The 20,384-nt window shown below is 38.9% G+C and overlaps 1 protein-coding gene across 3 annotated transcripts in view; it reads left to right on the forward strand.

Annotated features, from left to right (window-relative positions):
- LOC126282102 (pre-mRNA cleavage complex 2 protein Pcf11-like) overlaps nucleotides 1-20,384 on the forward strand; it is a 137,074-nt gene that overhangs the window by 87,733 nt on the left and 28,957 nt on the right. For all 3 annotated transcript variants that reach the window (XM_049981562.1, XM_049981563.1, XM_049981564.1), the window contains exons 11-14: nucleotides 12,470-12,806; nucleotides 15,437-15,847; nucleotides 17,212-17,454; nucleotides 17,605-17,924. In XM_049981562.1, the coding sequence (XP_049837519.1) occupies nucleotides 12,470-12,806; nucleotides 15,437-15,847; nucleotides 17,212-17,454; nucleotides 17,605-17,924 (1,311 nt within the window). The remainder of the gene's footprint in view (nucleotides 1-12,469; nucleotides 12,807-15,436; nucleotides 15,848-17,211; nucleotides 17,455-17,604; nucleotides 17,925-20,384) is intronic.

A 20,384-nucleotide genomic window follows, 5' to 3' on the forward strand; every position in this document is an offset into this window, starting at 1 on the left:
TTGCAGCAAATTTACCATTCAGATTAACAGTCAGCATAATTGTATATGAATATGTTAAGCCATTGATGATCTTGATACAACTCTCTTTGACCTCTAATTTCCTGGGTTCCCATCATATGCACTTTTTTTTCAGATCCCAACTGGTCAGAATTGGAAACAATTTCCTTACTGAACAATGGGATAAATTTCTCTCTTCTGCAAATTTGTAAGCCGATTCCATTTTGCTGTGCATCATCAAGTTGACACTTCTTTGCAAATTTCTTTATCTTATGTCTTCCAATTCTGTAGCATTGCTTGAAGTTATACAACCATCCACTGCTTCCCTTGAAATTACTGTAATATATGTCGCATACAATTTGATGTGCATAAAGCACTATCATGCATGTCCTGTAAATTGGATTGAGCATCCTCGAAACATGCAAAGCTCAATTTTTGTAACAAGTGCACCTTTCCTGCCTTGAATATCTGTAGTTTTTCTTCTGCACTACACAGTCATATTTCTGTGGACTTGTTTGAAACCTCTTTCCATCATGGGGGACCACAATCGTACAAAATGTTTTGAAAGAAAATTCCACTATTTGACTGTTAATTGTTCATTCATTACAACAAAATCATGATTTCGGCTTTGTAGCCATTTTCAAGAACTTTCACAACAAAGGGGCAAAGAAAATTCTGAAGCATGTGTGTACTAGGTGGCTATCTTTTGGTAGATGGTTGGATGGACTACTGGGCCAGTGGCATCTGCTTCTTTCTTCAAGGAGCAAGTAATATTATGCACCCAAGACATTTCCACATGCTTAACATCTTTGAGAATGCCTAGAGTTGAATAAAGTGGATCCAAAGAATATCAGAAGAAGAGAATTCTTGATTCTGTTACTACACATGCCTCTAAAAGAATAGCATATTCTTCCCGATGCAACAAACCCTTTCTAAAAAGTAAGACTTCTGCTACAACACATGAGGAAGAATTGTTATGTTCCTGTCCTCAATATTGAAGTTCTCTTTTTATTAGACCTTCTAATTGATTTGCCGCAGCAGTTGTTTACCAAGTTTGTTAAGCCCAAAATAGTCAAATGCTCCTCATTGCTTGAAGTTGAGTACAACTTGATTCAAAATCAAAGTAGTGATGATGAGTTAGTTATTGGCATTCAGACTTCAAACATATTTAATGGTCTCCAGAATAGAGATAAATCCATTTTCTTTCCATCAGTGAGAAACTACTTTTGTACAAGTCTCCACTCTAGGATGATGTGTTAAAGCATGCTCAAGTTGCTAGGTTGGACAAAATTGAAGATGCACTGTTTTCTACCATTAGTTTTTTTATGAAAAGTTTCCTATCATGATATGCATGGAAGAGAATGAAACTACAGATGAGGTGGTGAATGAGTTTCAGAGGCAGTTTACAGCTCTTCAGGCAGATGAAACTTTGGCTGCAAATCAAGATGCTGCCAGTGATTCCAGTTGAGCACAAATATCAAGAATTGGTGGAGCCAATGGACCTCTTAAGGATAACTGAATTTCTATAGTATTGCTCTCTATTCTTTATTCTCAACATACCCCATAGCAATGCAGAATATTAATGTGTTTTCAGCCTTGTTAAGAAAAATAGAACAGAGTTCAGGTCATCCATGTCCAAGGAATCTGTGGAGTCTTTCTATTTTGAAGACCAGGGAGTTTGATTCCTGTTATGACAAAACATTTTTTGAAGGAAACTAAAAAAGCCACTACTATGACTTTAAAGTCGAAGTAGCATGTGATTGGCAGTGTGCATTGTATTACTTCTTGCCTGTGTTGCATTACACAATTTTTATTGTGTAAAGCCTTTTTCAAATATCGCATATCTGTGTAAATAATCAAGGAAGTCCTGTTACACATTCTCCAAACCAATATTCACCACACATACTGTTGTGTAACATGGATTTCTTCTTGATTGTTATGTTCATCTACAAATCATTGGCCTAAGATTTAAGTAGATGTGATATCATTGATGTATCCTGTTTAAAGCATGAATTATTGCATTTTGTAGCCCAGAAGTGTTGTTATTTTTATCAAGCCAGGGTATGTCAAAAATCGCTATATGTTATGTTTGAAAAAGAACTCCCTAGTTTTAATGTGTCCTAGAATCTGTACAAAGTGACATACCCTATACTAGTTCGTGGTGTTTGATTCATCAACTGTCCAAGTTTGGCAGGTCTGCTTGACCTTGAGACAGAACCAGTGCTGTTTTTCCCTCTGTTCAGTCCAGGTGTGTGTGCAGTGCAATGCAGAGCGACTCAGCAACAATTTGTACTCTGCAAAAGAAAGTGCAATGTGTTATTTGGCTTGTGAAAACTGAGTCGGTTATAACAGTGCAATGTAATTTTAGACATCAGTATGGTGGTGAACCACGTGACTCTTCCAAAGTTAATGTGTGGTTTTGTTTGATAGAAGATCCTGTGATTAGTCATTTCATTTTTGTAGAAAAAGAATAAATGGGGACATTTACTGTGACACGTTGACAGAGTACGTCTTTCCCCAAATGGATGATATTGAGGCAGAAAGGCGCTTGTATTTTTCCAATAAGATGGCGCCCCACTTCATTACAGTAAGCATGTGTGTAGGTGTGTGGCTCTTGGCAGTCGTTTTCCAGGAAGGTGGATATGCAGGTCTGGCCCAATACCTTGGCCACTACAAAGCCCAGAATTAACCCCCTGGGCTTTTTTTTCCCACATAAAAAAAATGTTGTGTACAGTGAAAGGATCACACACGTCAATCATTTAGAGAAAAGAATTATCGCAGCAGTTGGGACAGTTACAGCTGAAATTTTGGTGAATATGTGGCGAGATCAGAATGGGGCATTCCGCGGATCTCATGGACTTCGAATTTGGTAAGGTGATTGGGTGTCACATCTACATCCATACTCCGCAAGCCACCTGACGGTGTGTGGCGGAGGGTACCCTGAGTACCTCTATCGGTTCTCCCTTCTATTCCAGTCTCGTATTGTATGTGGAAAGAAGGATTGTCGGTATGCTTCTGTGTGGGCTCTAATCTCTCTGATTTTATCCTCGTGGTCTCTTCGCGAGATATACGTAGGAGGGAGCAATATACTGCTTGACTCTTCGGTGAAGGTATGTTCTCGGAGCTTTAACAAAAGCCCGTACCGAGCTACTGAGCGTCTCCCCTGCAGAGTCTTCCACTAGAGTTTATCTATCATCTCCGTAACGCTTTCACGATTACTAAATGATCCTGTAACGAAGCGCGCTGCTCTCCGTTGGATCTTCTCCATTTCCTCTATCAACCCCATCTGGTGCGGATCCCACACTGCTGAGCAGTATTCAAGCAGTGGGCGAACAAGCGTATTGTAACCTACTTCCTTTGTTTTCGGATTGAATTTCCTTAGGATTCTTCCAATGAATCTCAGTCTGGTATCCGCCCTACCGACGATCAACTCCATATGATTATTCCATTTTAAATCACTCCTAATGCGTACTCCCAGATAATTTACGGAATTAACTGCTTCCAGTTGCTGACCTGCTATTTTGTAGCTAAATGATAAGGGACCTATCTTTCTATGTATTTGCATCACATTACACTTGTCTACATTGAGTTTCACTTGCCGTTCCGTGCACCATGCGTCAATTCGCTGCAGATCCTCCTGCATTTCAGTACAATTTCCCATTGTTGCAACCTCTCGATACACCACAGCATCATCTGCAAAAAACCTCAGTGAACTTCCGATGTCATCCACCAGGTCATTTATGTATATTGTGAATAGCAACGGTCCTATGACACTCCCCTGCGGCACACCTGAAATCACTCTCTCCATTGAGAATAACATGCTGCGTTCTGTTATCTAGGAACTCCTCAATCCAATCACACAATTGATCTGATAGTCTGTTTGCTCTTACTTTGTTCATTAAACAACTGTGGGGAACTGTGTCAAACGCCTTGTGGAAGTGAAGAAACACACGGCATCTACCTGTGAACCCGTGTCTAAGGCCCTCTTGAGTCTCGTGGACGAATAGCGAGCTGGGTTTCACACGACCGTCTTTTTCGAAACCCATGCTGATTCCTGCAAAGTAGATTTCTAGTCTCCAGAAAAGACATTTTACTCGAACATAATACGTGTTCTAAAATTCTACAACTGATCGACGTTAGAGATATAAGTCTATAGTTCTGCAGATCTGTTCGACGTCCCTTCTTGAAAACGGGGGTGACCTGTGCCCTTTTCCAATCCTTTGGAACACTTCGCTCTTCCTATTACGTGTATACAAAGACAATGAAGAAGGTGACATATATGCTGATTTACCAAAGTCCTTATTAGCCAGTTCAGCGATATGGTATGTGCGAAAAGCAATAATGTATCTGTCCATAAAACTTTCGAGTCCTGGAACATTTGGTACTCCTGTACCCCCACAAACTATGGCTACAGTAAACCATCCGTTACCATGACCAAATGAATCATTTATATCTAAACTAAAATTAAGTCTGCAACTGCAGAAAACAGCAGGGCCATCCAGCAAGGCTTGAGCAGCGACAGACTTGACTGAAATACGATTCTTCTTGTCTCCAGCTGTTGTAGCGAATTCGATGTTCTTGATGGTCTTGTAGACTGTCTGTCTAGAACGACATGTCTGTATGCGAGATTTCCACACTCCTAAACACCCCTAGGTCCACTGTTCCGGTGTGATAGTAAAATGGAAATGTGAAGGGACATTTACAGCACAAAAGCGTGCAGCCCGACCTCGTCTGTTGACTGACAGAGACTGCTGACAGTTGAAGAGTGTTGTGATGTGTAATAGGCAGACACATGTCCAGACCATCACACAAGTATTCCAAACTGCATCAGGATCTATTGCAAGTAGTATGACAGTTAGGCATGAGGTGAGAAAATTTGGATTTCATGTTCGAGCGGCTGCTTGTAAGCCACACATCACACCAGTAAATGTCAAACACCTCTGAAAAATGTTGTGTGGAGTGACGAATCATGGTACACATCGTGACATTCCGATGACGGGGTAGGCATGGCGAATGCCTGGTGAATGTCATCTGCCAGTATGTGTAGTGCCAACAGTAAAATTCAGAAGCGGTGGTGTTACGGTGTCATGTTTTTCATGGATGGGCTTGCACCCCTTGTTGTTTTGCATGGCAATATCACAGCACAGGCCTACGATGATGATTTAAGCACCTTCTTGCTCCCCACTGATGAATAGCAATTTGGGGATGCCGATTGCCTCTTTCAACACAATCAAGCACTTGTTCATAATGCATGGCCTATGGCATAGTGGTTACATGACACTAACATCCCTGTAAGGGGCTGGCCTGCATATAGTCCTGACCTGAATCCTATAGAAAACCTTTGGGATGTTTTGCAATGCTGACTTCGTGCCAGGCCTCACCGACCGACATTGATACCTCTCCTCAGTGCACCACTCTGTGAAGAATGGACTGCCATTACCCAAGAAACTTTCAAGCACCTTATTGAATGTATGCCTGCGAGAGTGTATTCCTGTTGTTAGCTGGACTGGATGAACATTGTATGCACCCGACACACAGTCAACTACCTAAGTAACAACATCTGATGTGTAGCGCACACCTTACCCATTTAGGGGGACCCTATATTTCTCATCCCTGTGGTGAAAGTCTAGGAAGTTGCTACCTAGCTTGTCATAGAACGAAGTCTTCGGTTCAGGCCTTCCACCTGACTCAGAACCAGGGGACCATGATCAGTTTCTGGATACAATGCTGCAAATTGTGAGCCTCTTTGAAACTCCATAATTTGGGTTCGTCACAGTTGAGAAGCTGGTTGAAGTACTTCTTCCATCTTTCAGAAATTTCTCTATCGTTGGTCAAGATTTTATCATCTGAATCTTTGACAAACTTCTGTTTCGCTCAGAACCCTTTGCTAAAACGCTTCACCTTTTGGAACATTTCCCTGGCCTTGTTTCCTCTAAAGCCTGCATCCATCTCAACAGTGATGTTCGTGACATACTTTCTCTCTTCTCTTCTCAGAATTGCTCGGGTAGTTCTACAAACCACCTCAAATTGTTCTTTACCCTGCACCATATCGCTCTTGTGCAGCTACTTCTCTCTTGGCTTCTTGTATTTGTTCCAAATCATTAGCACATTCCTTTTCAAACCAGATATTTGTGCCAACTGGATTTCTCTTGATTGTTTCCTTTGCTGCTTCAGTCACTGAGCTCCTGATGTCTCTCCATATTTGTTCAGGGTCTTCACTGCTGTCCCCTTCACCGAATGCTTCAGAACGATATTTAAGTTGCAGTTGTTATTTGGTCTTCATTGCTTCATCTTCAGTCTTTCAACATGGTATTTGACGGACGTCCACAGTTTACCCATTGCCGTTCCCTTCCTGTGAAATGACTGACCAGAAAATGGCCACTTACACACAATCCACCTCATGCCATCTTAACATCTTTGGGCTCTTACATCGTCTACCTAATTTACTGTCCTCCGACCTGGTCACAACCAGATTCCCTTGCCTTTCTGCTGGAAGTTTGTGCTGAAGACAAACAGATCTATTGATATAGCAAAGATAGTGGACCTCAAACCATTATTGTTGCTTTGCCCATGTAGGCTCTCTCTTCCTATTGTGTCAAGGAATACTTATTCTTTCACAATTTCAGCATTCATATCACCAATGAGGATCCCAAAGTGTCCACTTGAGATGGTGTCTGCCACTGCTTCCAGCCACGTATAGAACTCATGTTTCATGTCAGTCGTACTTTCTTCTGTGGGAGCAGGATAGTTCACAAAAGCCCTCTTGTTCTGCTTTACATTCATCCTTAAGACTGAGATCCTTGGATTGAGTGATGCAAACTCTGAAACATTTGTGGCCAAGATCTTGATCACACAAAAAGCAATACCTAGCTTACATCCAACCTCACAGGCTCCATAAAAGGACAACATAGCAATTATAAATTAAATAACCATTTTGTAATTTCAGTTCCTACATCCTACAAAGTACATTTTATAACTCACTTTATTTATGTTTGATATCCTTTTTATGTCATTTTATTGCTGTTTTCATGTCATTTTACTGATAATTCTGCAGGTATTTTAGGTCATAAAAATCCAAGCCTTGTGTTTATAGGTCATTTTTCATAATTTGTGATGAACCAAGTGAAATCTCACAAGGGGCAAGGGGCAACTGCCGCCACTGCAACCCGCCTCCCCTGCAGGTGCCCCTGAGTGCAAGTTCTGCTACAGTGTCTGGGATCTCCAAAAGGCTGGATTAAATGAAGACATCGAAGCAATCCAGAGATGGGCTGCTAGACTTCTTATCGGTAGTTTTGATCAACATGCAGTATTACGGAAGTGTTTCAGGAACTCAAATAAGAATCCCTGGAAGATGTTGTTTTTGCGGTACACTACTGAGAAAATTTAGGGAACCTGCATTGGAAGCTAACTCCAGAACAATCGTACTGCCACCAGTGTGCATTTCGCATTAAGGAACATGAATGTAAGATGAGAAAAATTGGAGCTTGTATGGAAGTATGTAGACAGGCATTTTTCCCTCGCTCTGTTTGCGAGTGAAACAGGAAGAGAGATGATTAGTAGATGTACAGTGTACCCTCCATTACTTACCATACGATGGTTATTGAGTATGTATGTACATGTAGACATAGTCCAGTTAAATAGTAGATATATCTTGCAAAGGTGTAGTAGAAGATTTTAGTTTTTTAATCCATTCATACTGTTGGAAAGATTGGAAAACCAATTTTCGCCAAGGGAATTCATGTTGGCTGAACTTTCTGTAGTGAAACTTTAAAAATTTAGAGTTTTTTAGCCCCTCCCCCCCCCCCCCCCCCCCCAAAAAAAAACCTGGTTTCTTGCTGCAAGCACTTCGGCATACATTTATTTCCTTTTTAAAAGAGCATGGAATTTTTTACAACTAAAACCAAGGACACTGCAGTTTATAAAAGGATATAAGTTTTTCAGAACTTGTACAAAATTGCAAAATTTCTGGTTTTTGAGTGCTTTTATTTCGATTTCTGTTTATATAATCTGTGTGCAGTCTGATGATTCCAGAGCATTGATCTATAGTGATTTGTACATACCTAGTCAAAGTTAAGCTCCAGTGCATTTCAGCCCTGACTTACGCCTTTTTATAAAACTACATCATTTAGTCATTGTGTCATATATTTAACAAATAACCAGCAACAGAAAACTGAACTATCATTAACTAAAGTAGGCAAACTGAAATAGATAGCTAGTTATTCTTGCATAAAGAAACCATGCAGTAGATATTAAACCTCGGTAGCTGTATTATATTTAAAAAATTGGCTTGGTGGGAGTAGGACTCTCACTGTTGAGGGTTCAATACAAATTTAATCATGTATGTAACAAGTTAATCCATTCTGGGGATTGATGATCTCAGTGATTTTTACCTGTTACTGATGATGATACTGGCTAGGTTTCAGTAACAGGGATTCCAAGACATTTAGAATTTCTTTAATTTCAAGTTTGAAGTTGGGTAGCAAATGACAAAAGAAATATTTTTTTCATGTAATGTAGTTAAAGTTTGACAGTTTTCTGATTTTTCATTTACTTGAATTGTGAAACCTTTCTTACTGTGAAATTTCTTGATTCTATGTCAAGGGGAGGTGCCCTTTGTGTTTTAATGAGTCAGTTTGTCTCAAAATATGTGACATAAATATCTTTTGATTACTTTGACTTAAAAGCTTAAGATATTTGCACCACAGAAGACTATAGACTTTAGTATGTGACACAAATTTCAACTTGATATGTCTATCCATTCCTGAGAAGAAGGCGTTTGAACAGCTGGACGGATGGAAAGACTAAAAACAAAGTGATACCAGAATGGTTTTGTTTTCTCTGGTTGCAATATGGAACTCTAAAAAGGCTTTGACATTAACTAACTCTTATTATTATCATCATCACTTCTGGGTATGTAATACTTCTGACACTGTACTTGAGCCTTTGGCACACTTGAGGTATCTATGAGAATCACTTTCAACATTATGGTGGATTCCTCAGTGTCACCAGAAATGCCTTTAGTAGTAGAGTCAGGGTAAGTAGAAAAAGTTGGTCCCAGATAAACTTGTTCTTGTAGCAGTGAGTCAGCCTCTTCCACTTCACTAATTTTGAGATTGGTTTCCTCAAGAACGTCCATAAAATCTGCTTACTCTTTACACTCTGCATATAAACATTCTGGCACATTTTCACAATTGACTTCACTGCAGGTTTTAAATGGAAGAAATTTTCAAACATCCTTTTCTGAAGGAGTTCTCACAGCCCAATATACATGGACATGAAACAATGTGAAGAGCTGCTTAAAGTGCTGGATTTTGGCTCATTACAACAAGTCTCGGAAGTTGTTACTGCACCAGCTGCATTTCTCAGGAGATTCCCAGTTTCCCGTTCAACTTTGGATGTGCGATTAACTCTGCAACAAATGAGTTGTGCAGCATCTTTTCTGGGTGGCAACCATGCAAGACACAATTTGCTTTGTGTGGCACACTGGGAAATATTGGTATCGCAAATTCATTTGGTGCAATTGAGTTCACATCTTTCACTGGATCAAAGGAGTTATAAAACATCCATGTTCTAACTAATTTGAACCTCATCAAAAGATACCCACTGCTTGTACAAAAATGTTATAGCGAGAACAAATAAATGCTGGGACAAAATCATTATATTGGAAAGTAGTGTGTGAGTGTGTGTGTGTGTGTGTGTGTGTGTGTGTGTGTGTGTGTGTGTGATGAAACACACACAGCGGTATACTTGGAATACAGAAATTCAACTGCCCCATTCCCTACAGAGTCGAGTCAAATTGCTGAAAAGTCTCTACATCTTGCAAAAGGTGGTGTAGAAAATGGATTTTTTTTTAACTAACTCATATGTTTGGAACAATTTGAAAACTAATTTCTGCCAATGACATTTATGTTAGCCTAACGTCCTATAGCCAAAACACTTTGAACATTTTTCAGTTTTTTCAAAAAAATTGCTGCAACTCTTGTTTTTCACGTAATACCAAGGGCACTACTGTCAAAAATATCAATTTTTCAAATTTTGTGCAAAATACCTACTTTTTGAAACTTCTTGGCAGATTAAAACTGTGTGCCCGACCGAAACTCGAACTCGGGACCTTTGCCTTTCGTGGGCAAGTGCTCTACCATCTGAGCTACCGAAGCACGACTCACGCCCGGTCCTCACAGCTTTAGTTCTGCCAGTATCTCGTCTCCTACCTTCCAAACTTCACAGACTTTTTGTCTACTTTTTTCAATATCTGTTTGTATAGTTGAAATATATTATCTGATATATTCAAATTGAACAGCTCACTCTGCAGTATTCAATTATTCCATGTGCAAGTAGGTGGTTCCTTGACATTCATCTATTGTCATCTATACGTCCCAGCAAAGTGAAGAAGAATTAAAATCCTTTCTGAAATTTGCCCCTTATCCAGTGAGTCTATTCCTCAAAACGAAGAGCCTTAGATTATCCATTCTTTGTTGTTAGAGTTATGTGCCCCCTCTGAGTCTGGGGTTGAATGTGTGACACCTATTTCTTTCTTTCTTTCTTTTTTTTAAAAAAATTCTGGAAGCATAATTTTACATTTGCTGATTTTCTAAAGACCCAGAAAGAAGCCTTTGAAACAGTTTGTTTTTCAGAGGTAATGATTAGTGTGTTTCTTTCAGCTAAAAGGATAAGTCATTCCTTCAAGAGGCTGTTGTAGAGCTTTTACAGTAACTACACCTCGTAACACACTGTTGAAGAAACTAATCTCTGCGGATTATAGAAAGTGTCGTGACTCTCTTTCTGAATTTCCTATGAAACGTGTTCGTGGCTCTTGTGTTGACACCTACAGATTACCTCTTATCAAGTGTTTATTCATTTTTAGATTGTGCTGTCTTGGTAATGTTGATGCAGGAAATCTCAGCAGCAATTCTGCTGCTTTGTTATCTCATTGTACTTTTGAATAGCAGTCTCATTTCCAAGTGTTTTTTCCAGAACAAGGAGTTACGTAGTGAAAGTACCAGGCGTACAGAACATATCATATTAATAATGTATGACACACAGCTCAATCATATTTAGCATTTCTAAAAAATGGTCAAACAAAGTATTTGGAGCTCCAAACAGTCATAGTAATAAAATAAGGGTACGTGACAATGTGAATCAATTGTTGGATCCAATTCAAGGTTATGTACATGCGAGCATATCTGGCAGTCTGAAGCCCAGTTAAGTGTTGATTAAAAGATGAACAGCACTATCTACTCAGTGAAAATCTGTTATCAGTTACTAGATACTCCAGTAGTTGAGGAGTAAAAGAGACCACTCACAGAAAAGCAGTAGCATTGAGTCGTTGACACACGGATTGCGTTTCAGGTAGGAAGAAGACTTGGGGATGGGTAGCTAGTGGCTCAGAAGGAGTCGGCAGGTTTGTTGGCAAGGAATGCAGGAGGGAGGGATGGCAGATGCATGGGCTAGGCTTGTGATGCACGGGTTTCTGAGGCAGTGGGCTGCAGCATACAGTGAAGGTGGCGTGAATTGGCAGGGGGTGATAGGAGAGGGAAGGGGAAACTGTTGGATGGGGATGTGGTGACATTGAACTAACTGAGATTGAGGCTAGGAAGTTTACGGGACTGAAGAATGTGTAGCAAGGTTAACTCCTGCTGTGTAGCAAAGAAAAGTGGGAGGTGGAGGGAAGGATCCAGATGGTTTGAATTGTGAACAGCCAGTGGAATCAAACATTTTGTACTCAGCTGCATGTTGTGATCCACAGTGGTCAACTTTGTTATTTCACTTTGGTTTCTATATTTATACTTTGTCTGTTGGCTCTTCAGCATGCATCCACCCAGTTCCTCACACATTGCAGATCCAAGTACTAGTCAATCACATCTTCATAATTGCACTGTCTCGCTTATCTAATACCATAACTGCCCTTCCCTAAAACAAAATTAGTTGAAAACTCCCGCATTGCTGCTGTCTGTTTCTGTGCTTCCTGCACTCTCCGCATAATTCAGTACCCTGTTGCTATTAACAAAAAACTGAAGCGCATACACTCTCTCTCTCTCTTTAATTTTTTCATAAATTTGTCCAGTTCAATAAATGGCCATTTCTTTCCGCCAACATTGAAGCAAATTCTCACTTTTTCTCCCAGTTACAATTTTTGTTTCTCAGTCAGTCGTCCGTGCCCCCTCCACAACCCACCTCACCACTTTCCTTTTCTTTTTTTTGCTATATGTATTACTGTTTTCACTATTTATATCATAATTATTTGTAAGTGCTGAGTTTAATGTTGGACCACTTATATGTCACAATGAATGTAATGCAAAATATGAAGAATGCCTGGTTAGATGCAAGAGAGGGGATTAAGTTCCTAATCTTACCAGGATACAGAAAATAATAAATTAAAAAAAAAAAAAAACATAAAATACAATACTGCAATATTAACACTTCAATTCCAGTTGTCAATCCAACCTAACTGAAATTTTTATGAATTGTCAAGGATCTCCACCTTGCTCAAGTGCTGGTGCTCGCTTTGGGGACATCGATGAGAGGTTTCCTGGAGGCACTCTGCCACTGCCACCACCTCCTGTGCAATGGCCAGCACCTCAGGGTGCAGCTATGCCCCGCCACCCAACGTGGATGGAACAGCCACCGTGGGGTGCTCGTCCTCCACCCACATCAACAGCACCTCCTGTTCGACATCAGCCACCACCATTTCGAAGAGCACCAGACTTTCCTCCACCGAACTTTCGTTGGAGGCAGTATGGGCCCGGTCCAGGTCCAGGTCCTGGCCATGGTCCAAGGTTGCCTTATGATGCTCAGGAGGATGCTCATAGGTAAGAATGTTACTCTAATGTTTTAGAGAGATTCATGGTAACAAACTGATGTTCAAAGATTTTGAATGATTTATTAGGAGTTATAATAATAAGTAAGTATGAGTTCAGATGTCTTAAATTTTTGTTGCATCCTCTTCAGGTAATAAAAAACTAACTGATTATGAAAAGAACAGATTGCTACTCACCATATAGAGGAGACATCGAGTCACAGACAGGCAGGACAAAGAGACTGCTGTACATTTGAGCTTTCAGTCAAAAGGCCGTCTTCTAAAGTAGAAAACACACACACACACACACACACACACACACACACACACACACACACACACACACACCACTCATACACACGACCACTGTTGCTGGTCGCTGTTGCCTCATCGGTCAGAGACAGTCGTAACGTGCTTGTGTTAATGTTTGTGTGTTTTCTACTTTAGAGGAAGGTCTTTTGCCCAAAAGCTAAAATGTATAATAGTCTCTTTGTTGTGCCTGTTTGTGACTCAACATCTCCTCAGTATGGTGAGTAGCAATCTATCCTTTCCATAATCTACCATAATTTTAGTGAACCAGGTAAAATCATTAATGGACTTGTCACCTTATGTGGTAGGTGAGTAAATAATTTGCAGAATAAACACTGAGAATGAAAATTTGTGGTACCAATACAAATTTGGAAGCTAGTAGTAAACTAGTTCAATTCAGTAGAGAAGTGATTAAATGTGCCAGCAGTGTTAGTATCAAAGAATTCAGTATGTATCACATGATTAGCAGTGAAATGTTAAAATGATTCACTTGTTTAATTTGTTTGTGTGTATTGATTGAAATTACCTCATGCTTCTTACAGTGTAATACTTGCAAACATGTTTATAGTGAAGCCGCCATAGATATATACAGCTTAAGAAAAAATCCTCTACAACTATTAAGATGAAAAATAGATCACATTAGTAGAGAATTTGAATTCCAAATAAACAAACTTTGCTCAAGCATTATAACAAATAAGTAATGACAGAACTCCAGAATAAACTTTTCAGTCTGAAGAAAAGTGTGCACTGGTTTGTAACAATCTGGTTTCCTAGTTTGACTTTCAGTGTAGAGCACAGCTTTAATTAATTTTCAGTAATAGAAATCTTCTGTGATAAATTAATAGAAATCTTCGGTGATAAACTACCAGAATCTTTGAAGTTGACTATGTGGTTTAGGTTATTCTACACAAAAAATCTCAACACTATGAAGGAGTTGTACTACATAAACAAAAGTTGGTAGGCATATTTCTACATATGAAAGACTATGAGGATGCAGATCAGGTTTGCTGTAATGCACGCTGTAATGACTGTGAGTGTTAGTTACCTTTGTGAGCTTAGACATGGTGAGTTGACATTAGTCAAGAATGTATTTAAGGAGACAGATGCCTTTATCAACACACCACTGAGTTTGGAATAGGTCATTTAATATGGCTATCAGAAGCTGGATGTTTCTTCTGCAATATTCCAGGAATGTAGCCACTGTACATTATTGCTGGCTGCGGGGTCACGAGATTGTATGGTTGTCCACGTACTGCTTTTATATTCCAACATGCTCTGTAGTGTCTACACATTGCCTTGGCCAGCTCGATTACCAGATCTGTCTCCAGTCGAGAAAATATGGAACATTATCTCCAGTGTCACCCACAGACAGCATTAACTGCCCCGATATTTCACCAACCAAGTACAACGGATATGGAACTCCATCCCACAAACTGACATCTGGCACCTATACAATACGAAGAATGCGCATTTGCGTGCGCTTTTGTTCAACATTCTGGCTGTTAGGCTGGTTCTTTATGTACCAGCATTTGAAAATTGCAATGGCTTACCTTGTGCTTACATTAACCTGTGATCTTGCATGGGTCATTGTTTAAATAAGTTTCATAGATAAATGTCTTCCCAAAATTTCATCACTCTACATTAATTATTTTTTGGTGTTGTGATTTTTTTTCATCAGTGTATTTGCTGCTAGATAGTTGAATGCCTGCTGGCCATGGTAATTTCTCAGTTGTCAAGAAAATAGCAAAGAATGTGGACACTCATTATCGCAGACTCTTGAGAAAAAAATCATAAAATTCCCCGACTGTATGTACTCAATGTTGCTAAGTAATGTGGACTCTACTGAATTTCTGAATGCATTCATACCCATTTTTTGGCCTCTGATGGGACTTTTATGAGTCATTTGGTGACACACCTTGTTACTAATTCACAGCTTCTATTAATCAGTTACGTTTCCTATAATCTACCAGTAGAAGCTGTTTCAAAAATTTGCAGATGAAATTAACTGCACAGAAAAGTTTATTAATACATAAGCTCTAAATAACCTGTACATTTGTGTAGGTCTGAGTTTTTCTTTTCTTCTGAAAATGAGAAATGAGGAAATGAAATTTCTCTATAAACTACATTTCCCTTCAGAATTAATCGGAATGAATATTGTAAATTATTGTACTAAGCATCTTTAACATTGTTGGTTTGCCAATAATATTGCTAAAACAACTATTGTGTTTATTAAGTTGCAACAGACTGTTCTAACCAAAAAATCATTTGTGCAAATGTATACAACATTTTTGTGTGCTTACTGGAATGTTAAATCATGCTATTCTTCTTCTTCAGATTTGATCGATTTCCTGGAAACCGTTTCACACGGCCACCACCACCACTCCCACCACAGCATCAGCATTCACACCCACCGCAGCCGTCGCAGCAGCAGCAGCAGCAGCAGCAGCCACTGCTACCGGATCCTGTTAGCACATCTCAAGCACCTGCGACTGAACTTCCTCCTGCAGATCCATTGCTTCTTGATCTGATTGCCCAGGACTCAATGCGGACAATAAATATTGATCGTGTCCCGCGTGAAATTCGCTTTTATGGTGATACTGCTGTCGTTCTTTTAGCTTGGGATGACCCCCGTGAAATAAGTTTCCAAGGTGGTGTAAGGCGGGTTACTTTTGATGATCGCGAGAGTGTTATTTGTGCCTTCAATGAACCTTATCGTGACTTCACACTTGATGGACAGACACACAGGTAAGATTGTGTCCTGTAGTTGTATTAACATTGAAATTGTGATTTTACAAAGAAATTGATTGGTGGGTTTTATAAAATACTAGTTGTCAGCTGAATTATCAATAGTGGAAGTGGGTAATAGCATTGAAGTTGACACTCTAGTTAGTTACATTTTGTTGAATCTGTTGGGTGTCAACTATCATAAGATACAGCATATTGATTCAGGAGCTTTATTTTTCTCCTGTAGTACAATTAACAATTTGTTGTGCATGAACCTTTATCCAAATTATTTTAAAATTTAGTACATCATCTAAAAATTGATAACAACTTACCTAGATGTTTTCAAAGTAAATCTTTCCTTTGCTAAACATTCTACAGTAACTGAAATAAATGTTGAGCAGGGTATTGGTCTATATAGTATGGAGGCTGGGGCAGATTCATTCAACTAAGACAGAACCATTTGATCGGATGATTCTGAAAGTTGGCTGTGCCAGGCTGCTCGATTAATCAGTTGTGCACAGTGCAGTTTCTTCCTTTTTAACAGCTATACTGCACATACAAAACTGATTTCATGTGCCAATGAATTTTGGTATATTGTTTTGTAGTAGTAACGTAGTTTTGTTGTAACATTGTGCTCCAGTGCTTGTATTCTCATGTAGGATACATTTATCACTCTCTGAAATATGAGGCAGGTAGTAATAATAAGAAGACAGACAGAACTGTAAGGCACTGACTTCTCCAGAATGTTATCATGAAAGGTCTTGGCCAGCAGCGTGTGCTTTAACCCAATTTCTGTATGTGAAGGTCTTTTTCTTTAGCTGAATACATTGCTGTTTCATTTGTTGTGATAAAGATTGAGTACAGATGAAGAGAGTGGACAGTTTTGTATGCAGTTTGTCATTTATTACGGTGCTTACCTGCATTTCATACGCAGCAATGTACGAGCTGAAATCCACCATACAAGAAGTCCACACAATGCATTTTTACATCTGGAAACTTGTCAGAATTTCATGCAGTGGTTTACTCAGTTGGATAAAGCACAGTAAGTGACAAATAATGAAAAGACATTCAGTCCTGTATCAAGCGAATATATCAGACTGTAAGATGTGTAAAAATAAAATTTTTCACCGAATAGTTTTCTTAAAATCGGATAACAATTATTCCATACGGCTGGAACGCCGTCTCTCAGCACAAGTAAGCAGCATTAGGCGGGCAGTACAGTGACAATGAAGTCATGCTCAGCACAGAATGCAGAGAGCTAGTCTTTAACAGGCAAAGGATTAAGTATTTGACATCCACTAGTTATTTCTCAAATAGGATGTTTTGACTTTTTACATATACACTCTGTATTGTGTCATTATTAAGAAATCTCTCGTCATTTACAGGATAAGGTTAGGAGCTCCTACTAGAGAGTTGTACATAGATGGAAAGTGGTATGAATGTTTCTTTGGCGGACCACCTGTAAATATTGATATTGGTGGCAAAATCCGATCTGTCAAACTTGATGGACCTCCACCTCATGTAAAAATTGGATTTGTCAAACGAACTGACCTAGTTGCTGGCAAGATCAACCTTATCATAGATGCTCGTACTATGGTACCAGTCTTCCTTGATGCCAAGCCACAAAGGTAAAAATTATATTTACTGTAGCTTAGTTGAGAAAGTAATAAATCAATCAACGCAGTATTAAAAATAATTAAATAGTTCCAAAGACAAGACTGTAGACATTGTATTATTATTGTAAATTATGTTATGACAATCTTGGGTAAATGTTTCAGGTTTGATGTTGAGAATAAACCTCATGTTCTTCGTTTCGTTGACAAACTCAAAACAGTTCTTCTGAATGGAAGACCATTTGAAGTAGAATTTGGTGGTCTGCCAAAACCAATAGTGGCTCGAGGGAGGAAACATTTTGTGCGCTTCTCGGTACTTCCACAAGGCGTTCGCCCTGGTTATGTGAACATTGTTAATATGGACACTATGGAAGATAGACGGCTACCATCTCCAGAAACTGGATCTGTAGGTGGTGATGCCGAACCATCACGGCAGTCTCTTCCAGTACGGTCAGATGGCCATTCTCCTGTATTACCCATGCTCGGTAAGTATAAAATTTTATTCATAAATGTAAGGCCATATGGATATTTTAAAATATCAAATTTAGGTGATGTAATTTGACTTGTTTACTATTGAGTACACATTTTTGAGCCTTATAGCTTATAGTTCACAGTTAAGCGGAAAGGGAGGCAAGATGGGGGAGGGGGACCAAGTAGTTGTCAGCATCTACAGAGAAGAAGTATTCAGTGAATTTGGAAGGAAGACCTTACCCTGCTGAGTTGACAGAAAAATACTAAAACTTTGTGGCCAGTCTAGCAGTCATCTCTCCAATGATCTCATTGGTCATGATTGCACCAAAACGGAAGTTCATGTAATAAAGCTGACATGTGAAATTTTATCTCCCGTCGATGGAGAAGAATCACAACACAGTTCCTACTTTTGGTAACTGAATAGTGTAATTGAAAAGCAACGGAAGATCCTTATTAAATGAAAGACTGCTGGATATTTGATTGGGTACCCATTACAATTCAGCATAAAATAATACTGGAGATTTGGTGTGACTTCCAGCAAAAATTTGACATAAGTTGCTTAAACAGTGAAGCATGCCACAGGAATAGAAAATGGTACCAGTTATTCAAGTCTATATTTTGGTTTTCAGGACAATCGTGGATACTATAAACCTTTCCCACGGGTATCATCACTATGTTATAGGCATTATGGAACATGTTTTCTTATATATGATAAATTTGGAAACTGGCAAATTCCTTGGTATTTAGTCAACTATGTTCCTATAAGGAAAATTTTTTTGAAATTTAAATTCACTGTTCCTGCATGAGATCCTGAGTACAATAAGAAAGAGCTCAGATTGATGCCTTGGTTCTTTACTTCCAGGGAACCTATGATAATATACTGCACTTCTATCTAGTAAACAAATTATGAGCATCTGGAATATCTTAATAAATTTGTGATTGGATTGAAGATTTAAGCAAAAAGAAGCAAGTACATCATTCTTGACCGGGAGGTATCACAAACTTGAGTAGTGTCTGGTGTACATTAGGACGGTGTTTAGTTGGTAATAGGTTTGCTAGAATTAATCACAACCATCAAGTATCTAGGGATATATCCAGGGCAGTTTAACATGGACTGAGCTCATAAATGAGAAAGGATGGGTGCAAACTGAAAATTGTTAGAAGAATCATAAGGAAGTGTATTCTACCCACATTAGAAGACACTTACAGTTCCCTCGTTAGATGATCTCTCAAATACTGTTCAGTCTGAGATCATTAACCAACTTGTATTATTAAAAGACACAAGCTAAAAAATTTGTTGGGGGTTGTTTTAGTCAGTGTGAAAGTGTCAAAAAAATGCTCAACAACCTGCAGTAGGAGGACTATCAGAAAAGGTGTTGTGCATTGCGGAGTGGGATGCTACATTCCAAAATGATTTGACAGATAACTTTGCCCATCATACATCTCGTATGATGTCTGTGAGAGTAAAATGAGGAGAAAAATTTAGGATTGTAAAGAGGGGCACTGAGGGCCCTTTTTCCCATGGTTCATACACTAATAGGACAGAATGTGCGGACAGAGAATCTTCTTCTAAATATACCATCCCTAACACACTATACTGATGACTTGTGAAACACAAATGTTAGACTCCACAGTATTTCATCAAGTCTACTGCCTGATGTCAGATGGTTGGTTCAGTTGAATGCTGGTAAATAAAACTGCATGTTAACTTGGACTGCTGGAAAAAAAACTGGAGAAGACTCAAAATAACTAGCTCTTTCAAACTGCTACATAATTTTATACGAGGAAGGAATATTACCTCCAAACTGACAATTTTATTTTTGTTCAAGTATTTTTTTACTAATTAAAAAATGTAGTTACCCATTTCAATATATGGTAAGGAATTAAATTTCTTAATATTTCAAGACCAGTTTAAAATTGTTGCCCAGAACAAAGAACAAAATTCACTTACATTATCAACTGACAGATATTATCCAGGAACAGTCATGAAACTGTATATCCTGACCCCATTACATACATGCACTTTCTTGCCCATTATTCATCCACACACCATCACTTGATAAATAAACTTTTGATATTATATTGACACATCTTGCACAAGCACATTAAGTCAAGTGTCACCTTGCACTGCAGAATAATAATATCTATCCTCCTCAAAGTAGTTGCTGAAATCTATGCTGTCATAAAATTCTTTGTCTCGGATGATTTGTTGGCAGTGAAAATTCACCCAAAGTTGTTGAAGGTTTCTAAAAGTCTGCTCCATATTCTTAACAGCTAAAATGAGTCGGTCAGTTAAAATATGATCGTATCTCTCTTGAATATGATACTCGTGAAGAATGTCGCCAAACTGCAACTGCAGCAGCAAACCTCAAGAAAAGACATGACATAGTAGTAGACAATCTGTGATTAAAGGGATATTAAAATAGCCGGTGCTTTATGTATATGATAAAAGTGGTACAGTACACTTCACATTA

The sequence above is a fragment of the Schistocerca gregaria genome, chromosome 7, assembly GCF_023897955.1.
Source record: "Schistocerca gregaria isolate iqSchGreg1 chromosome 7, iqSchGreg1.2, whole genome shotgun sequence".
NCBI lineage: Eukaryota > Metazoa > Arthropoda > Insecta > Orthoptera > Acrididae > Schistocerca > Schistocerca gregaria.